The following is a 26,888-nucleotide window of genomic DNA, read 5'->3' on the forward strand; positions in this document are numbered from 1 at the left end:
CCCGTATGTAGAAAAAGAGCTGGAAGGGCGTCAACCAGAATTAAGAGTAGCTACTGTGGGGTGTTGAGTAGATGAGGGAAAGCTTGGAAGGGGAATTTACATTCATTCTCCACAGTTTTTATTTAAACCTTTTTTAAAAAAAAATTAATTAATTTATTTATTTTTGGCTGCGTTGGGTCTTCATTGCTGCGCACGGGCTTTCTCTAGTTGCGGCGAGCGGGGGCTACTCTTCGTTGCGGTGCGTGGGCTTCTCATTGTGGTGGCTTCTTGTCGCGGAGCACGGGCTCGAGGCATGTGGGCTCAGTAGTTGTGGCACGTGGGCTCAGTAGTTGTGGCTCGTGGGCTCTAGAGCGCAGGCTCAGTAGTTGTGGCACACAGGTTTAGTTGCTCCACGGCACGTGGGATCTTCCCGGAACAGGGCTCAAACCCATGTCCTCTGCATTCGAAGGCAGATTCTGAACCACTGGACCACCAGGGAAGTCCCCATCATATCTATTTTTAATGGTCTGTTTAGCTGGGTATATATCTCTCTCTTTCCTTCCTCCCTTCCTCTCTCTTTCTTAATGGCTGTGTTGGGTCTTCGTTGCTGCGCGCGGGCTTTCTCTAGTTGCGGCAAGCTGGGGCTACTCTTCATTGCGGTGCGCGGGCTTCTCATTGCGGTGGCTTCTCTTGTTGGGAGCACAGGCTCTAGGCGCATGGGCTTCGGTAGTTGTGGCACATGGGCTCAGTAGTTGTGGCTCGTGGGCTCTAGAGTACAGGCTCAGTAGTTGTGGCGCACAGTCTTAGTTGCTCCGCGGCATGTGGGATCTTCCTGGAACAGGGCTCAAACCCGTGTCTCCTGCATTGGCAGGCAGATTCTCAACCACTGCGCCACTGGAGAAGCCCCCGTTATTTATTTATTTATTTTTGAACCTTTTTTTTAAAGAACACACGTGTACACACACAACACTCGTGTGTGTGTGTGTGTGTATGTATATATAAAATATATCTTTTAAAAGCCACACTAGCCGGAAAGTGGAAGGTTTCAAGCCCCCCTCTTCAGGGTCGTCCCCACCGCCGCCCCAGGGCCCCGGCACGCCGCTCCCCGCTGCCCTGGGCCTTGGCGCTCGCTGCCTCTTCACCCCAGGGCTCTTGGCGGGCCAGCCCCTCCTCTCCTCTCGGGCCTCAGGGAGGCCCGTGTCCCCTCCAGAGCGTGGCCAGTGCTCGCTGCTCCGTGGTCAGGTCCAGACCGGCCTCCTCATCAGGACTTCTGCCCGGTCGGGGCAGGACCTGCCCCTGTGCGCTGGGTCCATGGTGTCCCCACATGTCCAGCGCATGGTCACACCAGGTCAGGACACCAGGAGCAAGTGGACAGGTGAGCCCAACAGACCTGCTCTCCCAGCGGGTGTCGGTGGTGACTGAGCCCTGCTGCGGGAAGGCGTTTCCGTGTTTGGGTTGAGTTTTCTACCCTCCTCTCTGTCGTTTGCTGTTTTGTTCCAGGAGGGTGGTTTTCTAGACTTTTATGTATTTTCATGGAAAAGGGTTTCTTTTAACTCAGAAAAGAACAGCACGACAAAGGAAGTTCAGAGATGGCCAGGGCAGCGCGGAGAGCAGGGAGGGGGCTGCGGTGCTGGCCTGCCCCCAGGTCACCTGTTCCACCTTTCCCAGCACCACCCCCACTGCACCCGATTCAAATGCAGCTGCCTCTCCCCTGCCAGCCCTTGGCCCTTAATTCCTCCCTGAGAGAAATACTTCCATCAGAACAGCAAGGAAACAGAAAGCAGGCTGGCAGCGGGCTGCCGGGGAACAGGGAGGGAGTGACGCGGATGGACCTGAGGTGTCTTAAAGGTGACGAGGACGTAGAACGAGAGTCGTGCAGCCACCACCACAACCTGAATCTACTAAATACCACCGCTCCCTTAACCAGGAGGATGTGCTGGTGTGTGGCTTCCACCTCAGTGAGGCTGCTTGTTAGAAAGCCTCCTCTACAGAGCGTCCACTAATACGGAAAGCTGGGCTGCATGCCGTCTGTGCCTCATCTCAGGAATCTTTACCAAGATCCCACGAGGATCCTTGTACTGCAGCTTCTTCAGCTGAGGAGTCTAAGGCCCAAAGAGGCATGAGCCGCCCCAGACGGAGCAGCCAGTGATCAAGAGGCTGGATGTCAGCACTCGCCCCTTCACCCCCATCACACCTTCCTGGGCAGTGACACTGGTCCTGGGAAGCCCGGAAGGCTCCTGGGGGTGGGAGGGGCTCAGGACTGCTTCCTGAGCGTGATATTTGGCCTGGGATCAAAGGTCCCAAAGAAACGGAACATTAATACCCCATAGTAGGTTAAATGGTGGACCCCAAAAGGTCTGTCCAGCTGGAACCTCAGACTATGCCCTTATTTGGAGTAGGAGTCTTTGCAGATGTAATTAAAGCTCTTGACATGAGATCATCCTGGATCAGGGTGCTCTAAATGCAGTGATGAGTGTCCTTACAAGAGACAGAAGAGGAAGAACGAAGAGACACAGGGAGAGGCCACAGGAAGACGGCGGCAGAGGCTGGCTGCAGCCCCACAAGGAACGCCAAGGACTGCCAGCCCCACCGGAGCTGGGAGGCAGGCCCGGGACAGAGTCTCCCCTGGGCCTTCGGGGTGGGGGGAGGGTTGAACTTCCCACCTCCAGAGCTGGGAGCGAGTAAGTTTCTCTTTTAAGCCCCCCGTTTGCAGTCGTTCGTTGCGGCAGCCCCAGGACCCTTCTGCAGATCTGAGGCTGCTCCTGGGCGGGGTCTCGGTGTCGGGCACAGGTGCCTCCTGGCCGCAGATCGTGCCCCACGCCCCCGGCAGCCGGGGCCTTGCTCATCTCCAGCTGGTGGGCAGAGCACTGGAGGCTGTGCGTCCCTCTGTGACAGCCTTTGACCCCCGTCTGTTTCTGTGCTGTGAGTCAGCCTCGCTGGACCCGCCGGTACACTGGACACCATTTCCTTCTTTTCTTTGAGTTTTTCTTCCTCTGTCTTTGAAAATGTTTTAGTAGGAAAAGAAAAGGGGGGAGGAGGTGGGGGAGGCCTGGCAGGAGGCTGGCTGTCGTGGTTTGATCCAGAATGTTCTCCGGCTCTCTGGGCTGCTCCAGTCTTTGATGTGCAAACTGGGTCTGACCAGATGAAATACCCTTTTCAGGGACTCAGGTGGGGTTCAGGCACTACAGACCCCTTCCCCCGACCCCGAGTTTCCTGGCTCCGGTAGGAAACCCCATTGAAATGGTTGCAACAAGGGACTTGTTTTGTATTCTGCTGTTGTTTTTTGACTTTAATCATTTTGGAAGATGTTGCCAGTCGCCTGCCTTACTTGTGTGGATGGGCTGAGGCAGTGGACGGGCGCGCGGACAACAGATGTGTTTCCTCCCAGCCCTGGAGGCTGGATGGCTGACATCAAGGTGTCGCCAGGTTGGTTTCAGAGACTCTCTCACTCGGCACATAGACGGCTCTGTCCTCCCCATGTCCTCATGTGGTCTCCCCACTGTGTGTCTGTGTCCTGGTCTGTCTTCTTCCGAGGTCACTGGTCACAGTGGATCAGGGCCCACCCAATGACCTCATTTTAACTTGATTACCTCCATAAAGAGACTCTACTTCCAAATAAGGTCATGTTCGGGGGTACCGGGGTTAGAACTCCAACGTGTGTATTTGGGGGAACCCAAATCAGCCTGTAACATACATGTATTTTCGGTGATGCTTAAAGATCTTCCCAGAATTGAGAAAGGAAAAAACCACACTTTTCAGGCGGGAGGAGAGTCCACCTGCCCTTGGGGGCCGGAAGCCCCGCGTTCCCTGGGGCGACGCTGGGTCTGTCCCTTCGTCCTTGGTTCTCTCACCTGTGAATTGGACCATGTGCAGATTTGACACCCCCACCCCGGCTCTGATGCTCACCGCAGCCCCCTCCTGTCCTGCGTCATCAGCGTCCCCATCGGTCAGCGGGCCCTGGTCGGCGCCTCTCCTAATGAAAAGGCCTCGATTCCACAGCTGCCCGTTTCCTGCCCCATCTCTGCTCTCCTCCGCGGCCCGAAGGTGTGGACAGGGAGAGATGACATGGCGGTGGGGAGGGGGGTGGGGGGGGACGACATGAGGTCCTGAACGGGGAACCCAGGGAGCAGCTGACAGGGCCACACGAGGCCCTGGGAGGCAGCTCCTGTTCGGTGGTGTCAGGAGGCTGTGTCGTCCCCTGCGACCTGCCCCAAGAGCCCCGGGCTCTGCCACCACCTCCCAGGGCCCCGGGCAAGTCGCTCCACCCCTTGGGCCCCAAGTTGTCTTGTCTGCAAGATGGGGGCCTTGTCCACCTCGTGGGGCCCTGGGGCTGAAGGGAGGGTGCCCGTGAGGCCGATCTCCGGTGGCCACAGCGTGCGGTGGCTTGAAGTGGAGTCTTAGTTCCCTGATCGGGGACTGAACCCAGGCTACTGCGGTGAGAGCACCAAATCCTACTCGCTGGACAGCCAGGGGCTGCAGGTGGGACCCCGGTTCTTGTCTTCTTTGAAGAAAGAAGTCAGCAAACAGAAAATTTGTGAAACAGAATGTTTATTAGAAGCAAAGTACACGCAGAAATACACAGGGGTGGGCTCGGAGACAGAGCCGCGTGCTTTGGGGGCGGCGCACATTGCTCACGTGGGGGCAGCCTTCCGGGTTTTCTCTGGCCAATCATCTTGCTTTGTCTGGCTTTGTGTCCATATTTGGTCTGACTAAGGGCCCTGCCACGTGTGCACCCATGTTTTACCCACAACGGATTCCCGCGTGAGGGTTTCTGGGAGGTTGGCAGGACGTGTTATGGGCTGGCACCCCCTCCCTCCTCTGACCCCTGAGGAACGTCTTCGCGCATGTGTAGCGTGGGAGGCCTCCTTGACCCTAAGCATGAGCCCAGCTCCTCCCTCCAGCCTGCCTTGCCACTATCGTACAGTGTCAACAGGAGACAGAGCCCAGCTGCTCACCTGGGGCCCAACTCTCTCCTGTCTCAAGGTGAGACAGCGCAGGGGTCCCACTCTGCCACTCCCGCCCACGTGAGGGGCTCGGGGCTCGGGGCTGACCGGGTTGCCTACAGCCTTGTCATCTTGGGGGAGCCGCCGTGACCATGGCCGTACTCTCACTCACTCAGTCGGTGGTCTCGCGCATTTCCGTTTATGCACCGTTTATTGGGACGCACGGCTCCTCGGCTGGAAGGCAGCCCTTAGCGAGGATCTAACGATGTGAAAGCAAAGGGCTAACGCACGAGCCCTGCCTGCGAAAGGAAGGCTTGTGTGCTATTCCCGCCTCTGTTTCCCCTCAGTCCTGGCTCCGATCCCTCAGCTTCTCTTCAGGGGAAGTGCAGCTCTCGAGTCTGCCCTAGAGACGCCTGCCCTTCACAAGCCCCGTGCGGGGTCCGGGACAGTAACACGTCTGGCACTGCCTTCGAGGCAGCCTTGCAAACAACAGAGTGAAAGGACCCTTCAGCAGGGGTGGGCGGGGCTGGGCTGCCCCTCAGCCCAAACAGTGCCAGCCTCCATCCCCCCTCAAGTGGGCTGAACAGCACCCCCTAGAAGACACGTCCACCCGGAAACTGAGAGCAGCCCTCCTGGGAAGACGGTCTTTGCAGATGGAAGTGAATGAAGGATCTGGAGATGCAGTCGTCCTGGATGAGGGTGGCCCTGAGTCCAACGACTGGTGCCCTTACAGAGGCAGGGGACCACTGTACCAGAGAAGATGGCCACGTGAAGATGGGGTCTTAGAACAGTGTGGATCACCCTCAATTAAGCTGTTATAAAAACAGAGGGAACAGGCGGTGGTTACGAGACCCAGACACCATATCTCCAGCATGACCTGACAGGAAGACAGCATGAGCTCCGGAGGACAGGGCCGGCGTCCCCTTCGTCCAGGGGCTGTGGGGACGAGAGATGGACGTGGAGCCGGGTCACGGCCTTGGGCAGCAGGGGCAGGGCTGCGGGCTGTCGGGCAGACTGGGCCTCGTCCCTCCTTCCTTGGGGCCCCGAGAACCTCTGGGCCTGTCGAGGAGACCTGGGCGTGAAGCCCAGCCTGAGGGCCCCAGCTGGAACCACACGTGGGGTTCCTGGGGCTGCTGCGGGACCCTGCAGGGCCGGCGGGAGGCGGAACAGGGCAGGTGGGACCCCACAACACCTGCCTTCCGTTCGGAGCCTTTCCCCCTACATGTGTCCAAGGCACATCTGCACCTCTGAAAGACGGCCGTTCACGCGGCCAGAGAAATGTGTGAACCTGTCCCACCCTCAGCCCCAGCCCTGGCCCTACAGCGCCACCCAGGCAGGTGTGCAAAACCGCTGCTTCCCGAGCAGAGGAGCCCTCCCCAGCTGTGCCTGTGCCTCCCGCCCCCTGGGAGCCCCGTCCCTTCCCCGCAGCGCAAGCACTGCCCCTTGCTGCCTGTGGTAGTGACCTGGGGCTGCTGCAACTAACAGCCGCAAGCCGGGGGCCCGCAGTCTGGAGGTTAGGAGTCTGAGGCCCGCGTGTGGGCGGGGCCGTGCTCCCTGCAGAGGCCCCGGGGGAGCGTCCCTCCTGCCTCTTCCAGCTCCTGGGCGCCCCGGCGTATCCCCCGCAATCTCTGCCTCTGCCTTCATATGGCCTCTTCCCCACGGAAGGACGTGTGTCGTTGGATTCAGGGCCACTCTTATCCAGCGTGACCCCATCTTAACTAACGGCATCTGCACAGACCCTATTTCCAGATGAGGCCACGTTTGCAGGCTCTGGGTGGGCGTGAGTTTGCTGGGAATGCTATTCACCCCAGTACAGGCCCTTCCCAGGCAGATGCTCACGACAGCCTGTGTCACTCACCCTCTGGATCGATCACTTCTTGTGGACTCGGGGCACCTTTTCGAGCTGGAAGAGAACTTGGATCCTCGATTGGGCCGAACCAGCGAAGGGACGTGGATGCTCAGACCCTGTGCCTCGGTTTCCTCACTTGTCAGCGAGAAGCGGTCCCCACACCGACCTCAGGGTCATCATGGACGTGGAAACGAGCCGGACTGCTGGCCGCCAGCAGGTGTCACGACACAGCATGTGACAACTCCTAACCCCGGGCGTCCCCGCATGCACACAGCAGGCACTCAGCAAGTGGTGAACTGAATCTGGACGTGAATGGGCGGGAAGGGGGCCTCTCTGCGGAGATCCCAGGGACTGTTTCAGCCCCTTGGTGACCAGCACTGGTGACAGCTGCCTGGAGGCTGCGTCCCCTGAAAACCGGCATGGGGTATCACAGACCGGGCTGGAGGCATGGGCTCAGGCTGGAGGAGAAACAAGGAACGGGGTGAGCGGAGAAAGTCAAGTGTGGATTGGGTCAGGGAAGGTGGCGGCCACGAGTGGGACGGCACGCCTCGACTGGGGCAGAGGAGAGCTGGAGGGCCCGGGGCGGCACTGGGGGCGGGCACACCTCGATCCGGGGGCAGGAGCGCGTTGAGTGGGTTCACCGCGTGTCGGCAGAGTGCAGAGGACTGGCTGCAGACGTGCAGTAGCCGCTGGGCGGGAGCGGTCAGGAAAGACCTAGGCTCCCACTTTCCTGCAGTGGTTCTCTGAGTGGGGCCCCCAGACCACCAGCAGCTTCACCCAGGGGTGCTAGGAATGCAGGTTCCCGGGCCCCGCCCCAGACCTGCCAAGTCAGACACTGGGAGGGGCCAGGCCATCTAGGGTTTTGTCACACCCGTTGCCAAATAAGGTCACATTCCCAGGTTCCCAGATGGACAAAGTTTGGGAGGGACACAGGCAGGTCACCGCACAGCCCACCCGTCCGCCCATCTGACACGCCTGTGGCTTTGTCTCGTGCAGCCCTGTGGTTGGCTGTCCGTCCCCTGTGCCGTCTGTGGGAGATGGTGTCTCACGTTGGAGGGGGCCCTGCCCGCCTTGCCCCCTGGTCGGCAGGAACGCAGGGCCCTCCTCTCGGGGAGCCGGGGGTGCAGGCACTGCCGGGCACGCAGGTGGAGCTGCTGTCAGGAGGTGGGGGCCGGGGGCTCGCAGGCCGGCTCACAACGCTGGCCCGACCCTCCTCGGTGTCCCCGGAGGGACCGGGGCCCAGGGGAGCCGTTACCTGGCTGCCGGCCGAGTCCTGCGAGTCTCACTTCAGGGGAGCGTTCGCGAAGCCTCGGGAGGTTTCTTGTCTATTAAATGCAGTCGCCTTGATTTAGTTTTATTTCAGGGTTGCTGCAGCATGTTCTTTTTATATACGTGTGAACGTATATGTGTAAATATACGTATGATGTTGGGGAATTAACGTCCGTGTGTTTTTACTAAGCAAAGCTGCGGGAACCAGATCGTGGCCCCTTCGATCCCTCTGGCTGAGCGTGTGTGTGTGTGTGTGTGTGTGTGTGTGTGTGTGTGTGTGTGTGAGGGGGCGTCCCGAGCAGGCGGGTGCAGTGGGCCCTCCTCTCTGGGAGCCGACGGTCGACCAAATGGGGACCAGATCTGGGGGTTGGGGCTCGGCCACACCCACCACGCTGGCTTTGAGGACCGGGCCCAAGTCAGGCGTCCACGCAGCCATCTGAGGGCGGCGACCCGGCTCTCACTGTCCAGCAGGGCCTCCCTAGGAGCAGACCAGCCCTGTCCAGGGCAGTCAGCTGGGCAGGAGGCGCCTTTGTTTTTATTTCCGAGGGTTCGGGACAACAGGGAAGCACGTGCTGTGAAAGCTGGGCCTCTGTCGGCCTTTTGGACGAACCCCTCCCTGGAGAGACTGCTGTGTCTGAGCCACGTGTCCATCAGGGACAGGGGGGACGGCACACATGTTTACATGTGTGCCATTGGGACATGTGTGCAGAAATGCGCTGGAATGATGCCTGTTAGGCTGACCTTTGAAGGGATTTAAGCTGGGTTCTTCGAGACGGGCGCTTATTTAGGGAATGTTCATGTCATTCCTCTGAGTGAGGAGCCATCAAACCCACTACTTCAAAACACACAGACCCTCGCTCACGTCCCCGTCCCCGTCCCTCCGTCCGGCGCGCTGCACTTGGCCGTCGCTCTGAAGGCTCTGACTACCCGCCGGGCCCCCAGCGTCCCTGCAGTCCGGCCCCGCCTCTGCCGGTCGCGTTCCTGCCACCCCATCCCTCTGGGGGGTCGGTCCTTCCTACCTCTTGGTCCAGAGCCCCATCTGGGCTCCACAACCATCGGCACTTGCGCTTTCGGAACAGTAACAGGTGTAGGGACCTGCTGTTAGGCGCCAGGGAACTCTCCCGGGGGTGTAGGGGGGCGGGAAGGGGTGTCGGCCCCAAGCCACCCAACCTACATGGAGCCGCGCTGGCCCCTCCCAGGCCCACAGTGCTGGTCTCTGGGTCGTTCCAGCCTTTTGCATTTGGCGCTGAACTCACCCTGCAGGGCCCCACGTCCTGCACTGGGGGTCTTTACGGGAAGCCCCCCCCCCCCGCCCCCGAAACCTTGAGGCCCAGAAACTTCCTCCAGGCCCACAGCCCGGCCCGGCCACCTCTCTCCTGAGCCAAGGGTTTGATTTTGTCTGGCAAGTGCCCTGAATGGCATCAACGCCGTTCCGTGCTTGCCTTGGCCCCTGGGGAGCTCAGAGCCCTCCTGGTGCCCTGGGCCCTCCAGCACCCACTCTGTACTCACCCCTGGCTTCCATCCTCCCGCCTGACCTTAAGATACTCCACTGTCAGTGCACGCGTCGGCCTGCTCTGGAGACCGCGAGGTGGCGTTTTGGAGGGGGCTCTGAGCAGCTCGTTTTTTATGTCTCAGGGCAGAAGGAATTCAGCGAGAGGCAAAGCGATAGATAGGAAGTGATTTATTAGAATAAGACACCTGTGAGGCTTACAGGCGGGCGGGCAGGAGGGTGCTGTACCCAGAACTCAGTGGGCTAGTTTTATAATCAAAGGAAAAGTGAGGGAGGCGGCAGGGAGGGTGAAGACCACCTTCTTCCTCATTCTTGATGTCACAGTCCCATCCTCTCCCACGTCCAGCAGGGGAGTTTCCTCATCTCTACATGGTCAAGCCGGGACTGTCACGGCACAATGAAAATGAGCAAAAAGGTGGTAACGTATATGCTAAAAATGGTAAATCATCTCAGGTGTTAGTATGATGTCACCTTTTCCTTGTATTTTTGTTTTTAGTGCACACGGAGGAGCATGTCCTAGGAATCATTACCTTACTGAGCTCACTGGGCAGGATGTGGGTCTCGCGGCGCCACTGTATTACTGTTTGGGGGCATGTCTCGTGCTCCTGTTGCATAGTTTTGTTGCTAAGCAAACCTGCTTTCTTGAGTGATCATTAACTCACAGGGGTCTCCCGTACTTTTTTCTTTACTTATAATCCCCTAGTGGGATTAACTATTTAATCACCTGCTTCGTCCCTTTACTCTGTTCCGTGCCACTCTTAGGGCTACGAGACAACTGCTCTGATGACGGGTGTGCTGGGGACGCGACAGCCCTGTCCCCCTCAGCCTCCCCGGACCTCCCGTCCTCACAGCCTCCTCACTCGGGGTGCCTCCACCGCTAGGTGCACGGCCCTACTCGTTTACTTCTCGGGGTTCCGTTGTCTGTGAGGGAAGCACACTGCATCCCGAGGGCTGGGCCCGTCCCAGACACGGTCTCCGAGGGCCTGCTGGAGGCTCAGGGTAGATGTCACCAGCTTTGGGGACGCCCCGTCTGGTCAGCCGTGATGCTCGTCCGCCAGCCGACGACCCCGGGTCCCCGGGATCGGACAGCACAGCGTGGCGGGGCACTCGGCTCAGACCCCAGAAGCAGCCCCAGGACGGGCCCCGCCGCGTGGCTGGGAAGCGGGGTGGGCGCCGTCTCCGTGCAGCAATGGGAGGGGCTTTGTCAGCGCTGAACTGTGGCTCAGACCCCTGGTGCAGGGGGCGCAGGAGGGAGTGACTGCCCTGGGGTGGTGGGAAGTGTGAGAACTAGACAGAGGTGGTGGCTGCATGGCCTGTGGACGTGCTGGATGCCTCTGACCCGGGACCTCCCAGGTGGTGCACCTTGTGATGTGCATGAAATGTCCACAGCAGGCAGCTCTACTGAGTGCCTAGGGCTGGTGGGGAGGCTTTGGGGGAAATGGGGTCCTTTGGGGTGATGGAAAGTTCCGCGAACAGACTAAAAACCCCTGAATTGTACGCCTGAGAGGGGTGAGCTGTATGCTCTGCGAGTTATATCTCAATAAACCGTTACTACCAAAGCCAAACCCATGGCACGTTCTGGAGAAGCCACGTCATCCAGCAGAGGCGAGCTCGGGCCCACGAGCTGGTTCTGGGCCGAGCTGGGGCCGTGCCGTGACAGAGCGCCTCTGGGCTGCGGAAGCCGCCCTGCGGGAAGGGAACCAGGTCGACCCGTCCGGGACTGGCCACGTCCAGACCAGCGTGTTTAGGCTTTGGGGCCTCATGGGGTCTGATGAAAGCCGTGGACCCCCTGCTTGCGGGGGAAGGAGAAAAGCACGCAGAGCACCTTGGGTACAATTTCAGGGGGTGCCCTGGGTCTCCAAGTCGGGGTGTCTGTGCTGGGGCTGCTCACCGGGGTCCCAGCCCAGCAGGTGGGGCAGGAGTGGGAGAAAGGGTGGGGAGTAGGGTCACCCGATGGGACCCCCGCGCAGCCGGACACCCTGCTACCTGTCCTTTCCTCTCTGTCCCCAATGTTCTGACCCCCAGATGGGCCTTGGATGACCGTGGCCTCACACTGGCCGTCACCAGGTCTGACCTGCACCCTCATTGCTGACGTGACACTGCCAGTTCCTGGGATACGTACGTGCCTCTACCAGCCTCCAACTCGGGGCTGGACAGGAAAGCCTGTCTGTGCCGTAAACTCGTGGCTGTGCCGTTAGGAACGTAGCGGAATGCACTGGCCACACAGGTGCGGGGCACCGCGTGGGAGCCTGCGGGCTGCAGCCGTGGTTTACCAACTGATGTGATAACAACTGATAAACTAAGTATTCATAATTCGTGTTTTATTCCTGGCTTTGCCCCCCTGAGGTTCCTCCCCCTCTTCTGCTGGAATTATAACCGCGGAGTTCCCAAGGAATCTTCTACAAGGCGGTGCTTCCCAGCTTTCACTCCGAGGGGCATGGGACGCAGCTACAATGAGTGACGGAAACCACGCAAAGGATAGAATTTTCTCAATGCTGCGCTTTTGCACATACGTTTCTTCCGTCTGTGGGTCCTGCTCCCAGGTGACGCGGCAGGTGGCGGGTGGCAGAAGCCTGGAGGCTACTCGCTGCTCCGCGTCCTGGACCCAGGTTCACATGATGACGTACATGTTGTACGTGTGTGTACGTCGTACGTTGCTTTTCTTCTTGTAAATTCTTCTTGGTTAGCACAGTGGCATTTTGAAAACACAGAACCCAGTGGCGCACGAGGGCTGAGGGGTCTCCAGGTTAAGCCCGTGGAGTGCGTAACGGGGGCAGGCTGCCCTCGTCTCGGGGGATCAGTCGTTGTTGCCTTGGCTTCCCCGGTGGGAAGCAGGGCCTCTGGAGCCAGGACACCAGGCAGGAAGAAATGGAAACCGCAGGCAGGGGAGACCCTCAGGAGCTGGGTGCTGTCCTGCCCCCTGAAGGGCCTCACACGGACTCAGCTGGGGAGGGGCAGCTGAGCGCCGGGCGGGAGGTTGTGCTGCTGGAAGCGTAAGGGCGGTGTCATCGGCTCATTTGGATTCGCGGCCCCGTGTCCACCCTGGGGTGTGCCCCGCCCGAGGGCAGTGCCACCACCGGCTCTGTCCATCGCCCCCCCCAGCTGCTAAGCGGCGTCGGGCCTCATCCCGGGCCACAGACTTGCCTTCTCTCGGCACCTGCAGACTAGGGCTCAGACTTCTCTGCGCACACCGGACTGGTGACACCAGCTTCCAGGGGACAGGGTTTGGGCTGAAGAACTGCTTGGCCGGGGGCCCAGGTGCAGGGCGCTGGGACGAGCGAGGCCCCTTCACACAGGACAGGGGGAGGCTGGGCAGGCCAGGGCGGGCCGTGCGCGCCGTACTCCTCGTGCCCTGTGCCCTCTTCTGAGGGCGGGCTGGTCCTGCTGTCGAGCCCTCCCCCCCTTCCTGCCCGAAGCTGGCCAGTTGCTCACCCTGGAGGGTGGCCCGCTCTGCCCACAGTGGGGCGGAGGGGGCACAGCCGCCCCCAGACGGTCATCTCTGGTCGGGTCCACATGGAGTACCTTCCCGCCCCCGGAGGTTCAGAGATGAGTCAGTCACGGGTTGCGGTCTCTAGCCTGTAGCCGGGCTAGGGGACGGAGGGAGTCTCCTGGCGGCAGGATCTGGGCTCACCCCGGATGAAGACAGCCCAGGCTAGGCAGGTCCTGCTCTCGCTCTGGTGCGGTCTGCTCCATGCTCAGAACAGCTGGCGGGCACCCTGGCCTGGGCGGTGCCCGGGGACGTTTGCCGAGTGAGTGAGGTCTCGGGCATCCTGTCCCGGCCCCTCTGCTGGAGCCACCCCCCACCCCGTGCCTTCACCGCCCTCCCTGTCTCTCCTGCCCAGGACCTCCCACTCCCGGGCCAAGGCCGAGGCGGCCCTCACCGCGGCTCAGAAGGCCCAGGAGGAAGCGCGCATCGCCAGGATCACTGCCAAAGAGTTCTCCCCTTCCTTCCAGCACAGGGAAAACGGTGAGTCCCGGTGCCACTGGGGGCAGGGCAGCCGGGGGGGGGGGGTGCCCAAGGCACATCCGACGGTTCTGCCCCGCAGCCGCCATCAGCCCACTGCCTCCCTCCGTCTGCTTCTCCCCCGAGACTGTGTGTGCACTCCTCCCCCTAGGGTTATGCTAGAACCTGTGTGACTGCTCTGACGAGGCTGCTGCCCGCCAGGCCAGGACTGCGGCCACGGGTCTGCATCCATCCTTAGCTTCACCTCGTCTCACCTGATCCATCAGCAGCCACGTGTGACTAGCAGTGGCCAAGTTGGTCAGCACAGCTCTGGGACGCTGGGGGGCGGGCCTCCCGCCTGTCCAAGGGGTGGGGCTGGAAGGAGCTAGAAGCCACTGAGAGTCAGCCAGAACCGAGGCCCTCGTCCCCCCTTGGGGGACGGGCCTGAGGGAGGCAGGGAGGCTGCAGCAGGGACGTCATCGATCGGAGAGGCCCGCTGAGGCCGCGATCCTCCCAGCCCGACGCGTCGCCCCACCTGGGTCAGGCTTCCCAGAGCGAGTGGAAGCCTCGCGAGGTTTGGGGTGGAGTGTGTCCCGGGACCACGCCCTGAGCTCTCCTCCCAGAGCCTGCAGTTCTTGGCCCCGCCGGTAGGATCCCTGGGCTTTGGCGCAGCCTTGAGAACCACAGGCCCCAAGATAGGGAACAGAAGCATTGGAATTCAGCCACAAACACTCCATGTCCTGCCTTGTAGAAGGTCACCTAGCACGAGATGTTTTTTTTATTGTCAGGAGGGGTCCGCGGGCGTGGGACCTCAGAATCCCCGAGCAGGCCAGGCCAGCACGCTCTCGGGCCTTGGGTCACCCCTGCAGCCGGGGGGCATGGACCAGAACGACTGTCCACCCTGCCCGTCCCACTCTGGTCATCCTTGAAGTGCCCACAGAGGGGAACTGGAGGGTCTATTAGGGGCTTTGGGAGCACTGCCCTCCCACTTCCTTCGCCCCATAGCCCGCGGGTGGGCAGCGAGGGCCCTGGCTGCCCGCCACCATAGCCCGGTCCTGGTCTCCTGCCATCCTCAGGTGAGACTGGGCCTCCACATGGAACATCCAAGTAACCCCCCTCTGTGCTCCCCATCTCGTCCCTGACCCAGGGCTCGAGTACCAGCGGCCGAAGCGGCAGCGTTCCAGTGACGACATCGAGGTCATCTCCGCCGGGACACCCTTACAGCAGGAGAGCCCAGAGCTGTACCGCAAGGGCACCACCCCCGACGACAGCCCCCTGCAGAGCTTCCCCGCCAGCCCCACGGCCACCCCTCCACCGGCCCCCGCCTCGAGGAACAAGGTGGCCCACTTCTCCCGGCAGGTCTCGGTGGACGAGGAGCGGGGTGGGGACATCCAGATGCTCCTGGAGGGCCGGGGAGGGGACTGCGCCCGGAACAGCTGGGGAGAGGAGAAGGCCGGGGGCTCCAGGGGCGTCCGCAGCGGCGCCCTCCGCAGTGGCCAGCCCGCGGAAGCCTTCCGGGCCCGGGGCCCAGGCCACAGGCAGCCCAGCAACCCCAAGCCCCGGGAGCGACGGACGGGGTCCCCCACCACATTCTCCTGGACTTCCCACCACCGGGCTGGCAACCCCGGCCCGGGGAGCACCAAGCTGCTGGAGCTGGACGAGGAGAAGCTGAGCAACTACGAGATGGAGATGAAGCCCCTGCTGAGGATGGACTCGTACACGCAGGAGGTGCACCCCCCGAAAAGACGCTACAGCAAGGGGGGCACCGACGACCGGGGCTTCGGGGCCCAGAGACTGCGGTCCAAGTCCCAGAACAAGGAGCATGCCAGGCCGGCCTCGTGCGTGGAGCCCGCGGTTCAGAGGCTGGAGAGCCTGCGGCTGGGGGACCGGGCGGAGCCCCGGCTGCTGCGCTGGGACTTGACCTTCTCTCCGCCCCAGAGGTCCTCACCGGTGGCGCTGGAATCGGACGAGGAGAACGGGGATGAGCTCAAGGCCAGCACGGTGAGTGGACGCTAGCGGTCCGGGGCCTGAGAGCCTGGCCCCCTGGGTCTTCCCCGACCCTCCTCTGTAGGAAGCCCACACGGGTGCGGGCTGCACTGCCTTGGACGGGTCCCTGTGAGGGCTACTCCCAGGCGCCATCCTTTCAGCAAGGGCACTTGGGTGGTTTTGGAAGCTCTCCAAGAGACACGGGGCAGCATGGGACCCCACCCTTGCCCCCAGACCTCCTCCTGCTCATCAGGACGGTCCTCACCTTGGAGGAACGTCCTGCGTCCTGGAGGGAAACACAGAGGCCAGAGCAGGCAGGACACACACGGGTCTGGCTCCCATGTGGGTGAGAGGGACAGAGTCCCCCAGGTGGGATCAGACGCGCGGGGTGGGGCCGTGACTTGGGTTCCTCAGGCCCCGTGGTGGGCGCTGGGTCTCGCTCACGGGTGAGGACCACGCCTCGTGGGTGAGACCCGCCCTTGGCGCACTCCTCCCGTGGAGGGCGGGTGCTGTTGAGGAAAGAACAGAGATCCTGGGCCAGGCCGAGGGCTGGGGCTCTTGCACCCAGGGGACACCTCCTGACCCCTGGCCTACCGGCTCCCACCCGTAAGCACTCCCCGCTCCCTGGACCGAATGGCAGCGGGAATGGCCCGTGAAACGCCTTCTCAGCCCCACGGCGCAGCGCTGACGCCGTGCTAACGGCCATCAGGCCCCTCACCCGCTGGTGGGGCACAGCGTGCTCGGCCCCATGTGAACACGAGGAAACCAGAGGGCCTGCCTTGCGGGGCATCCCCACGGGGCCCTCTGGGACTCAGCACCTGCCAGGCGGACCCCGGGGCCGAGAAGCTTTCTGTTGGAAGGTGGCCCTCGAGGCCACTGTGAGCATCCGTCTGGGCGGCGGGCTAGCTCCTGCGACGCGCCTGCCCTCTCTGAACCCAGGTGCTCCCGCTGGGACCTAGATACCAGCTCTACTCCAGAAACACGTGTGGTGTGTGCGCGCATGTGGGTATTTTAGGAAGCTGAATGATGGGCAGGGTGGGAGATGCAGGAAGGGGCTCTATATTTAGCCCACTGACCCGCGCTGTGGCTTTAAGACCTCTTCAGGCGCGTCTTGGGTGCTTTAAACAACGCTGCCTCGGGCAGCAGCACGAGCACGTGGCCGCCTCCAGCCGGGCATGTACTCACCCCTGAGTGGCTCCACGGGAGGGGGCTTCCAGCAGAGGCCCAGGGTGGTCGGGGCAGCTGGTGCCCCTCATCCTTGTCCAGCACCGTGGCCTCGGCACCGTCACCGCAGAGGCTCAAGGACGGCGGGGTCGGGGTGGGGGAGAGGCTGTGGTCCAAGGGCCAGGTGGGCTCGTGCCCCAGGAGAGCGAGGGGCTCCCGGCGGCTGCGCAGCTCCTGGGCAGTTGTTCACTGAACCCAGAGGGCTCTTCCGTCGCCAGGTCTGGGGCCATGCTGGGGGGGCTGCACCTGGCGTCCCAGGTGTGCAGAGCTCGGGTGGTTATGCTGGGGGGAAGTTTCGCTCAGGAGGAGGGGGTATGGCCTGGGGCTCACTCCTCTTCCGCTTCCGTTCCAGGGCTCGGCGCCTATCCTGGTGGCCATGGTGATCTTGCTGAACATCGGAGTCGCCATTTTGTTTATTAACTTTTTCATCTGAGGAGACTGTCGCATTAGCAAAAGCAGCTGGTGTACACACGGGGGACATTAAAAGCAGAACGACAGAAGGGAAGGCTCGTAGCTCGGACACCCAACGACAACTTCCTGGTCTTCTCACAGAACCACGTGATTGGGTATTACTCACAGTTTGCCTTTTTTTCTGGGTCATGTTTTTTGGATTTTAGCCAAAATTCTTTGCTTGTATAACACTCCGCTGTGTGGCATGGCAGAAGGAGGCCAGCACGCCGACCCTCCAGCTTGACGTGGAAAGAGAAGGGATCCCGGCAAATCAATGGCAAAAAATACAGTCACCACCGTCATCACACCCCCGTCTGGGACGTGGAAAAGGAGGCAACCAGAGGCAGAGCCCCTGGAGCGTCCAGCAGCTAGCGGGTGGCAAGCCCTGGCGTGAGGCACGGGAGAGGGCGCCCGCTCCAGCTGGTAGTGGCCTGGGCCTTTTTCTGTTTTAAATCTGTGCTGCACACTTACTTAGGGAAGCAGAGACCTGCTTTCTCTTCTGCCCATGAAACGACCACAACCCGGCCCTCCTGCAGCCGCGACACTGAGTCTTAAGGCAAAGTCCTTCTTTTCCCCACTGTCTCCCCCCCCCCAACCCCAGACCCCAGGGCTGCTGTGCTGTGGGCATCCAGGGGGCTGGCACCAGGGCCAGGGAGCACTGCGGGCATGGGGAGGGCCTCACTTGGACAGCCTGCCGTTGGGCCTGGGCTCAGAGCACGTGGCGTTTCTGCACTGAGGATGTAGGCTGTGCGTCCAGGCTGTCAGACGTCCGCGGCCCCGACGGCCCTCACACGATGTCGTCCTCTCAGTGTGTCACTGAGCCCACGGGTTTGCACATTCTTGTCCTGTGCCTGCCTCGACTTCCCTCACAGATATGCATATTCTTCCAGATGCCTCGCCCACACTCGGGAGCTGGTCGGGTCCCAGGACAGGAATGTGTTTGAAACCCGGTGGCTTGACAATTCCTGAGAAATCACGGCATATCCATCTCCAAAATATGCAACGTACCTTGTTTCAATCCAACAAAACCAGGTTCCTGGTGTGTCTGCCCTTCCTGCCAGCGTTGTCCCACCATCCAAACAACAGAATAAGGTCCCGGTCTGGATGCCCCGTGGTCCCAGCCATGGAGCAGCCCCGGCCACGCGCATGGATGTGTCTGTGGGGCCCCTGCACCCACGCCTGGGAAGGTCCTGGGCACGGCCGTCCGTGGACCCTGCCTTGCTTTGCTTATGTTCAGCTGTTTCTCTGCTACCTTTCGAGCAGATTTCTTTACTACACTGCACTGGATTGCTATATTTTTAACCAGAAATAAACTAAAGATTAGAGCATGTTCCCGTTAAATTCAGTTTTTTTTCTGTTACATACTCACCCCCCGTCCCTTCTCACAGTTTGGTTGCGTTTGGGGGTCTTCTTTCAGGGAGTGGGGACACAGGAGAGGGAGGGAGGATCCACAGGAAATCCGTTTCTGATGATGATACTTTCTAAAGGGGTATTTCACGTTTTTGTACATCTTACTTCCCGTTCCTTTTTTACAACTGCGTGGTTGCCGCAGCCCTGGAGTGAACCAAATAAACATGCCTGCTCCTCGCAGCTCTCTGCGTCGTCCGTGCTGGGTGTGTGGCTTGTGATTCTGTCTGCAACGCGCTGTGAAGATTAGAAAGACTTCTGTGCATTCCAGTAACTGCAACACAAAACGGTACCTACCCAGGCAGGTTGCATCCTCCCACGTGAGCACACACCGTGAGGTAATGTAGCTACGCAGAAAAGCAACAGCACAAATGCCCATCGTGCGAGGCAAGCAGTGGCTTCAGGGCTGGGGGCTCACGGGGGGCTGGCCAGCGTCCCACCACTTGTCTGGCTGCCAGTAACACAACTGAAACCCAGAGCAGCACCCACGTTACTGCCACTTCCCTACACCCGGTGAATTCCGAGTGGATTCCACCGAGACCACGATGCACTGGGTCTGAGAGGCCCTGAAAGCTAGTTTTTACCTGGTTTCCAGAGCAGGCTGCCCTGCACACAGGCCTAACGCTTTCGCTCAGCCTGGCCAGTCTTTCCTACCTGCCGGAGACCGGGGTTACCGGCAGGCGCGCCCGTGAGCCCCTCTGGGCCAGGCTGGCTGACCCCGCTTCTGCCGGGCACCTTCCTGGTGGACACGGGGGACGGGGCAAGAACAGATGCTGTCGCGAGGCCCTAGTGGCGCGGAGCGCTGACAGGTTTTAATTAATCCCAGAGCAACCTCGTGAGAGTCATCTTCTCTCCTAACAGCTGCTCCCGTGCTTGAGATGTGAAAACCAGAGGCAGAGAAACTGAGTTACCTGAGCTGAGCCGGGGAGCGGGGGGACAGGCCACCCCCTGCTGCCCAGCCATCCCCCACCCCCAGGCTGGGAAGCTGCACCCGCACCTCACCTGCGAGAGCGGGAGAGGACGCTGCACAGGGTATGCGACACCTGCACCCAAACGACTGACGAGGAAGACGGTGCCCATGCAGAAAAGCTCAGCACGGCCACGAGAACACAACGCCCGCGGCTGAGGCCACTCCAGGGGAGGGCGGAGAGGGCTCCAAACACAAGGACTTCCCACACCCCGTCTAACAGCCATAAGCCCATTTCTCTGTTAGACGCCCTCTGGGTGGGGCGTGGGAGGATGACAGGCGCTCTCCTACACGCACGAAGGTGCGGGTCCCACAGACTCCCGCCGGGCCCGGCAAACATCCAACGCCCAGCCTGGCCATCAGAGTGCTCCCTTTCATCTCAAGAGCCCCACTTTGGACAGGAAGTTACACAGCCGCCCCACATAAAAACCGAAGGGCGTTCCCGAGCCCAGGGGAGAGACCCAGGCAACAAGCCCAAGACGCTCTGGACCGCTGGAGCAGACGAACGTTCGGGAAAGTGAATGAAATGAACTGTTTCCGGTTTTCACCCTTTTCTGAGCTCGGGTACCATCCCCCTGGGTCCTCCAGGCGTCCTGGGTGGAGGCCCACCCACTCTGGACCGAGCTCAGCTCAGCCTTACAGGTCTTGTCTCCAACGCTCCATGCCTTTCGTCTCAGAAACTTACCGTGAAGGGGCCTCCCAGGCGTCACGACCTCTCTCCTCACTGCCACGCGGGCCGCCCACCCACCGACGGCATCCAGCTTGTCCCGTCGTGACATCGAGTCAGCACCACGACGGAGTCACTGTTGATCTTTCCAGGGACGAGGATTTGCTGCTGGTCAGCGAAGGAGGAGGATCGAGAGTCCAGATGAGGGTGCAGGAGTGAGGGGGGGCCGGGCTCGGGGCCTGGTCAGTCTCGCTCTCCTGCCCAGGGCTGTCCAGGTGTCAGGAAACGGGCAGGAAGCAAACAGTGAAAAACCACCGGCCCCAAGTGCCGACTAGTGTCACTAACGCAGCCTTAAAAGAAGAAAAAGTGCAGCTGCCTTCGTGTAAGACCAGAGAACGAAGCCGCTCCTGTACAGCACGCCCATGAGCCCGGACAACATGACCTCAAGGACGTGGACCACCCTCCAGGGTGGGTACGAGGCGCCAGGCACCGAGATGCCGGGGCCCGTCCTCCAGCAGGGGCCGCCAGGCGCCCAGGGGACCAGCAGGAAGGAGGCGGCCGCAAGGGGGGGGCCCAAAGCAGGCGGACACCCGAGGGCGACGGAAGCAATGCCTAACGCTCCCCAGACACGGCGCGTGTGTTAGCACGGACGGAGCTTCTGGAGTCCGTCCGCTTCCACCCCAACGTGGAAGAGCCTGGGATGCAAACAGGCACACATTTTGTTCCAGATCGCCCCCCACCTCAGGGAAGCAGGCACCCCCGGGGGTGGATCACAGTGTGGACGCGGCCAGGCCCGGGCCTGGATCTGGGGCAGCACCCCTCTCGCGCCCACCTCGCTGCCCCCAACACACACCTCTCACAGTACGCTGGGGCTCACGCGGCTATCACATGTGCACACCCTTCCCGTCCTGTCACAGGTGGATGCAGGTCTCCAGCTGTGCAGCTGCTGCCTGGCAACACGGTGACAGACAACCCTAGCCCTGGAGGCCCCAAGGAGTGGCCGAGATGGGCCTCGGCTGGACCCTGCCCTCCACCCCCCGGCGGTTCCTCGTTCAGCCCATTTCAGTAGCTCACTCCACGCCTGCCAGGACGCTCAGACAGGCACCAGGCTCCTCCTGAGAGGGCAGCGCTTGACACACCCAAGGCAGGCGTGAGAATTCCTGGTCCCTTCAGAGCAGAGCACACTGGTATCCCAGGGCCTCCTGCGTGTGGACCACAGAACAGACCGAGGGTTTTCCGGCAGGTATTGTGTTCAGCCGTGACCAAGAGACGGGCCTGGCCCAAGGGTGCCCCGCTCTGAGCGCCATCAACAGGACCATCAGGCAGCCAACTGCCACTCAGTGGGTGACTCCCACCCCACACCAAGCCCGCAGAGGGCAGAGACAGGGCAGGAGGGGCCGCGCTCCACCGCCCTAGCAAGGGCTTCCCAACGCTGGGAGCTGGTACGGCGAGGAGATGGGCATGAATGCAGGGGAGCAGGGTACAGCCTCCCCCCGTGCTGCTCCTGCACCCCTGGGACCCCCAGCTCTTCCCACTGGGCCTCTCGGGGAGCCCAGCTCCAGTGACAGCAATGTGGCCTGCGCTCACCGCCGGGCCTGCCGCGTGGCGGTCCGCCCCGCGCTGCAGAGCTGTGGCTCACGTGTGGGCAGATGAGCCCCTGATGCTGACCTGGTGCTTCCCTGACAACGTCCTCCAGCGGGACCCTGCTTATGGGTACCACGCACCACCTCCAAAGAAATGCCACCCGACGCAGCCTGACTGAAGTAAACCCACACGGTCCGTTCCGTGCAGGTGAGCCCTCACTCAAGTGGTGAAGCCACTAACCTGACACAGATGCCCTCCTGTGGATTCTCTCACACATCAGTCTCAACCTGCACTTTCTTTTCTCCCTCCTTGTGTCCTGGTGCGTGTAAACTGTTAATACAGGCAATCGTTTTGCACATTGACGAAAAGGCAATGTCGACTGCGTTGATTTTTCTCATTGATGAAGCGGTGAAAACGTTACCCTTTGCCTTTCTTCTCTTCTTTTAGCTGGAAAAATGGCTTAGTTACTTACCAAATGAAAATAACTTTCCTTAACGAATGTAACTGTTTAAATCGTACCGCTACGACGTTCTTCACTACCTGCAAGTGAGGGACGCTGTCGAGATTAAAGAAAACTTTCCCTCCTTTTGGTAATAAACGCCACCATCTGAAAGCTCGGTAACTTGCATCATCTCGGTGTAAGTCAGCGTCTTCACTGCAGATCCCTTCTATTGCCCACGCTTTCAGATGCACACACACAAACTCCTTCTCACGGAACCAGGTGTGTGTTACCTGACGGCGTCCGTCTATCGTGTTTGGAGGGTCTCAGGACGCTGAGCAGCGCAGCTCTGAGAGCAGGGATCTGAAATGCGCCCCTTCCCTCGCCAGCGCTGCCCCACTGGGCGCCAGCCCCTCACCGACCCGGGAGCCCACCTCGCGCCCGCTCCCCTCCGCCAGCCAACGGAGGACACAGAGGCAGCTGGCAGAGGCACGCTCTGCTGAGGGACCGCCCAGCAGCGTTGCTCCAAACCTACCTCAACTTTCTGAAACTTCGACAGCCTTGTGTCTCTTGGGGCGGTTACTGTTTCCTTCCGACTGGAGTCTCTCTGACCTCCACACCCTCCCCGCACCCCCATCCCTGCCCCAAGGCCGGGAGGAAACCGCCTCTCCTGCGTTCTCGGCTCAGGGCCCTGCGCTCCACGAGCTGCCCTGGTCCCGGTCCTGACCCAGGTCCAGGATCACAGAGAGCCCCCGCTCTGCCCCCGCACAGCCTGCCGACCAGGCCTGGCCCTGGCTGCACTGCGCGGTTCCTCGGCCCCAGACGGCACACATCCAGGGGGCTCCGAGGTGAATGGCTGGGCTGGCCAGAGCCTAGATCACCTCGGCCCTGGCCCCGTGGCCACCAGCTGCGCCCGTCGGTGCCTCAGCTTCCACTGGAGGCTGTGTTCAGAGCCCTGATGACCAGGCCTGGCCTCGGACGGATCTTCCACAGAAGCGCAGGTGACCGTGGTCTAAGCTCTGGACCAACAGCTTCCACGCAGCTTTGCTTTCTGACCTAAGACAGCAGCGAGCAGAGGCATCGCACGCCCACCCGAGCTGCAGCCACCGCGCTCCTCCAGGCAGGACCTACTGCCCCTCCCTGGCCACACTCCTCCAGTGGAACCTCCAGGCACACTGTCACATTCTCATCCCCACACACGGTGGGGGGGGGTCCCTAAGCACACGTCTCTCTCGCGTCACGTGGCCAGTGCCTGAGCGAGGCCTCAGGAGGGCCTCCTCTACCCAGCGTGGACAGCAAAGCAGCCGTTTCCCCGGCAGCCCCGCCCAGCGTGTGGTCCCCCAGCACGTTTCTACTGTCACGGAGCACTGACTTCCTACCTGCACCGACTTGGTACAAAAACCGGATGTCACGCTGCAATAAACACCGCTGTCACATGCTAACAAACACGCCACAGACGACTCTGTGAACGACAAGGATCTCCGAGCTCGCTGTGTGTTTCCCTTGATTTCTGCTCAATTCAGTCCAACCCCAAGGAATCCACCGCCTTAGACCAACCCTCTCAAATTACCTAAGCCCGACGCCGTCAGCCAGCTGAGCTGCTCCTGGGAAGCGGGGAGAAAGCAGCACAGCTATTCACACTCAAACCCCACAAAGCCCTCCAGGGGCTCTGGTGTGGTGTCCGCAGGAGTGACGGGGCCAGCTGGTGGGCACCAGCGACAGACAGAGGCAGAACCTGTCCAAAGGGGGGGCAGTGAGGGAGTCTTACCAACAGGTCAGCAAACCCAGGAGCAGGCAAGACAAACGTCCACTCAGGGCCCTCGCTGACCCTGAATACAGCTGTCACCATGCTGTTTTGGCTCCAGCAATGCAGGGAACAGAGGCCTAGGGCTCTGTGCTGGCCGTCCAGGAGCCAGAAGCATTCGGTTCGGCAAACCAGCTGCCGGCAGGCAGAAGAGGGAACGGTGAGCTGGCCGCTGCCCTCCCTGGGGACCCCGCAGTCCTGCACCGTACACCCACCTCTCCCTGCAACTGCCCCACCGAAGGGACGCTCTGATCACGGGGGTGACACAGCAGAGGCAGCTCCCCGTGTGGAGCGTGTGCTTGTCTTCCTGTCCCTCAAACGGCGTCCTCAGCAATAACCCCGTGGACAGGACAGCAGAGCCAAGAGCAAAAGAGAAGTTTCTTCCGGGGGCTGTCATCTTTTTCTACTTCTTTGATTCCAAACTACCTTCCCTGGAGTCTCACCCGCTTGCAGGCTCCTTCCTCTGTAATAACAACGGCCCCGGGAACAGAAGCCTGCGCTGGGGCCGACACTCTCCCAGCCACCTCCTCCCAAGGCAGCAGCCCAGAGAGCGGGAGCTGTACGCCTGGGCCTCGCACCGCGAGCACACAAGGCAGGTACCGGGAGGGCCTCTGCGGCCCCCGCGGGCCTGCCGTGGCATCCAGCCTGGCTTTGAGCCCTGCCCGCCTGCCCCGGCACCCACGGGGAGCCGCAAGCAAGACGCTGAAGCCGGAGCGCCTGCCCAAGCCCTGTGACCGGGACCCCCATGGGCTCTGCCAGGCCCCGTACCAGAGGGAGGCTCTGGTGGGCAGAGGCGAGGAGAGCGCTTCTTACTCCTGATCCGCGTGCAGTCAGGCGGGAGAAGTCTGACGAGTGACGTCACACGGCCGGAGGTGCGGGGGCCGAGCATGGCGAGAAGATAAGTGCTGCTTGGGGTGAGGGGCTGCTTCTGGGCAAGCTGGCCTCGACCTTCCACGGAAGCCTGCCCGGGCCCGGGCCCGCTCTGCTGGGTGGGTGCGCCCACTCTCCACTTCTAACTTCCAGGTCATGAGCAGGATGGCCCGTTCAAGGTAACGATGGGTTGTTCGGCCGTCACTGAAAACTAAGAACCCTGCTTTCTCGTTACTGATGATACTTTAGATGAAGATGAATTCACCTGGTGTGAATTCAAAGCCCAAGCTCTGCCCCAATTACATAAACGAAGAGCAGCCTCCTGCCATTAACCCTGGAGCAGGCACCAGTGAGCGTGCCCGGTAGGGGACGGCGAGGCCGTGTGGGGACAGTGGGGCCCGCCCTCCGGTTTCCTGCCCTCTTCTGCTGCTGTGCGAAGGACGACCTTGAGCCCGAAGGGGAGAGGGCAGAGCACAGCTCCACCACCTCCTCCCCAAAGGTGGGGAGCAGCCAGAGGAGCTGGGCACACGGCACTCCAAGAGACCCCAGGCACAGCCACGTGGCAGAGCGAGCAGACCAGCCCACAACAGGCTTTATTCTCCAGAGAACCGAGAAAACGCGTACAGGAGGCGGTGGGCGGCCACCGATCATTTTTAAAAAGGAAGGAGTCGGCTGAACGTGCAGGCGGGCAGAACCCGTCTCCTAGTTTTGCAGAGGGGAACCCCGCAAAGCCCGCAGCGTTCCACTTCATGATCAAGGTGCCGCCTGCCGTGTAGGCGGCTCCCCCTCACCATCAGCTCGGCCCGACCCAGCCCGAGGCCCCGCCAGAACCACCGGGGCCCGGAGGCTGCACGAAAGACCACCCTCGCGGCAGCAGTCCCCTGCCAAGTCCAGTTTATTTTAAACCGCACGCAGCGCGCTGAGGGCAGGGAACCCCACCCCCTCAGTCTAGGCTCTGGCGGGTGTGCGGCTGCGGCTGAGTCATCAGAGAAAGCCATGGCCACGGCCCGGGCGGCTCTCAGCGCTCTCCGCTCCGGGGCCCGGCGTCGTCCGCGCCAGCTTCGCCCACTACTGCTCGGTCCTGGGCAGGGAGTCTGCGAACGGCTCACTGGGCGCCGCCGAGGGGCGTTGCTCTTTCGTGGGGAAAGGGGAATAAGAAAGAAACGGGTTCAGTCGGGGAAGGAGCAAACGTGCTGCGAGCACCCGGATTTACATGGAGGACATCACGAGGCCGTCACGACCCTGCTTAGACAGCGAGTGCTCAAACGTACTCCAGACACAATTAGAAAACACACTTCAGCTGGCCTCAGGAGCGCACCCACACAGCAAAGTCAAATTTTAACAGAAACTTGGTAAAATTTTACGTACCCTTGTCACCGACAAAAATGAGGGCTCCGGCAGAGAAGTGACCTGAGCGGTGAGCCCTGGGGCCCCTCCTCAGCACCGGCTGTGGCCGCGCGGCCCCCGTGGCACACTCACCCCTGGCCTCCTCGCCGCTGTCCTCGTCCTCTTCACTCTCCCCGCCGCCCTCGGCGCCCTTGACCTCATCGCTGTCCTCCTCCGAGTCCGTCTCCTCCAGCCACTCCTGAGATTCTTTAAGCAAAAGCAAAAACCACAGTGTCAACACGACCAGGGCACCGGGGAAACTGCAGGCGAGCCGCGGCCGCCCCCAGGAGCCCACCTTCTGCCTGGACACGCGGATGTGAGTGCGGGGGCCCCGACCCCAGCACGTCTGGAGCTCACGGCAAACATCACATCCCCACGTGTCGAGGCAGAGACAAGCAGAGTGAGAAGCTGCGCTCCAAGACAGCAGTCGTCTCGCACAGCCGCTCAGGGCCTCTGCCCAGACGTGTGGATTGTAAGGGATTTCAGCCTCAGACCCAAGGACCGAGCAGTGACCGAGTCCAGCGCAGCCTGTGGTGCAACACGGCAGCGGAGACGGGTGGGCCGCTAGTCTGCTCCCGGGCACACACGCGCACCGCGGGGAAAACGCGCGT

General features: G+C 61.3%; 2 protein-coding genes and 2 long non-coding RNA genes across 7 annotated transcripts in view; 1 reads left to right on the forward strand and 3 right to left on the reverse strand.

Annotated features, from left to right (window-relative positions):
- Positions 1–17,194, forward strand: part of JPH3 (junctophilin 3) — an 80,570-nt gene extending 63,376 nt beyond the window's left edge. The window contains exons 3-5 of the mRNA XM_059998893.1: positions 13,393–13,517; positions 14,641–15,494; positions 17,056–17,194. Coding sequence (XP_059854876.1) covers positions 13,393–13,517; positions 14,641–15,494; positions 17,056–17,136 — 1,060 coding nt within the window. The 3' untranslated portion in view covers positions 17,137–17,194. The remainder of the gene's footprint in view (positions 1–13,392; positions 13,518–14,640; positions 15,495–17,055) is intronic.
- LOC132415801 (uncharacterized) lies at positions 15,318–20,321 on the reverse strand. The gene is made up of 4 exons (XR_009517414.1): positions 20,213–20,321; positions 16,665–18,797; positions 15,745–15,988; positions 15,318–15,449 (listed from the first exon to the last, which is right to left on the reverse strand). It is a non-coding gene; the product is annotated as an uncharacterized lncRNA (long non-coding RNA).
- A 143-nt stretch (positions 20,322–20,464) lies between these two features.
- LOC132416770 (uncharacterized) lies at positions 20,465–23,993 on the reverse strand. Its single transcript, XR_009517717.1, has 3 exons — positions 23,788–23,993; positions 23,597–23,679; positions 20,465–20,544 (listed from the first exon to the last, which is right to left on the reverse strand). It is a non-coding gene; the product is annotated as an uncharacterized lncRNA (long non-coding RNA).
- A 1,442-nt stretch (positions 23,994–25,435) lies between these two features.
- Positions 25,436–26,888, reverse strand: part of KLHDC4 (kelch domain containing 4) — a 55,848-nt gene continuing 54,395 nt past the window's right edge. For 2 of the 4 annotated variants that reach the window (XM_059999166.1, XM_059999165.1), the window contains 2 exons: positions 26,371–26,484; positions 25,436–26,024 (listed from right to left, as the gene is read on the reverse strand). In XM_059999166.1, coding sequence (XP_059855149.1) covers positions 25,960–26,024; positions 26,371–26,484 — 179 coding nt within the window. In that variant the 3' untranslated portion in view covers positions 25,436–25,959. The remainder of the gene's footprint in view (positions 26,025–26,370; positions 26,485–26,888) is intronic. The other 2 variants (XM_059999167.1, XM_059999168.1) reach the window with 1 other exon arrangement.

This window comes from Delphinus delphis, chromosome 20 (genome assembly GCF_949987515.2).
Source record: "Delphinus delphis chromosome 20, mDelDel1.2, whole genome shotgun sequence".
NCBI lineage: Eukaryota > Metazoa > Chordata > Mammalia > Artiodactyla > Delphinidae > Delphinus > Delphinus delphis.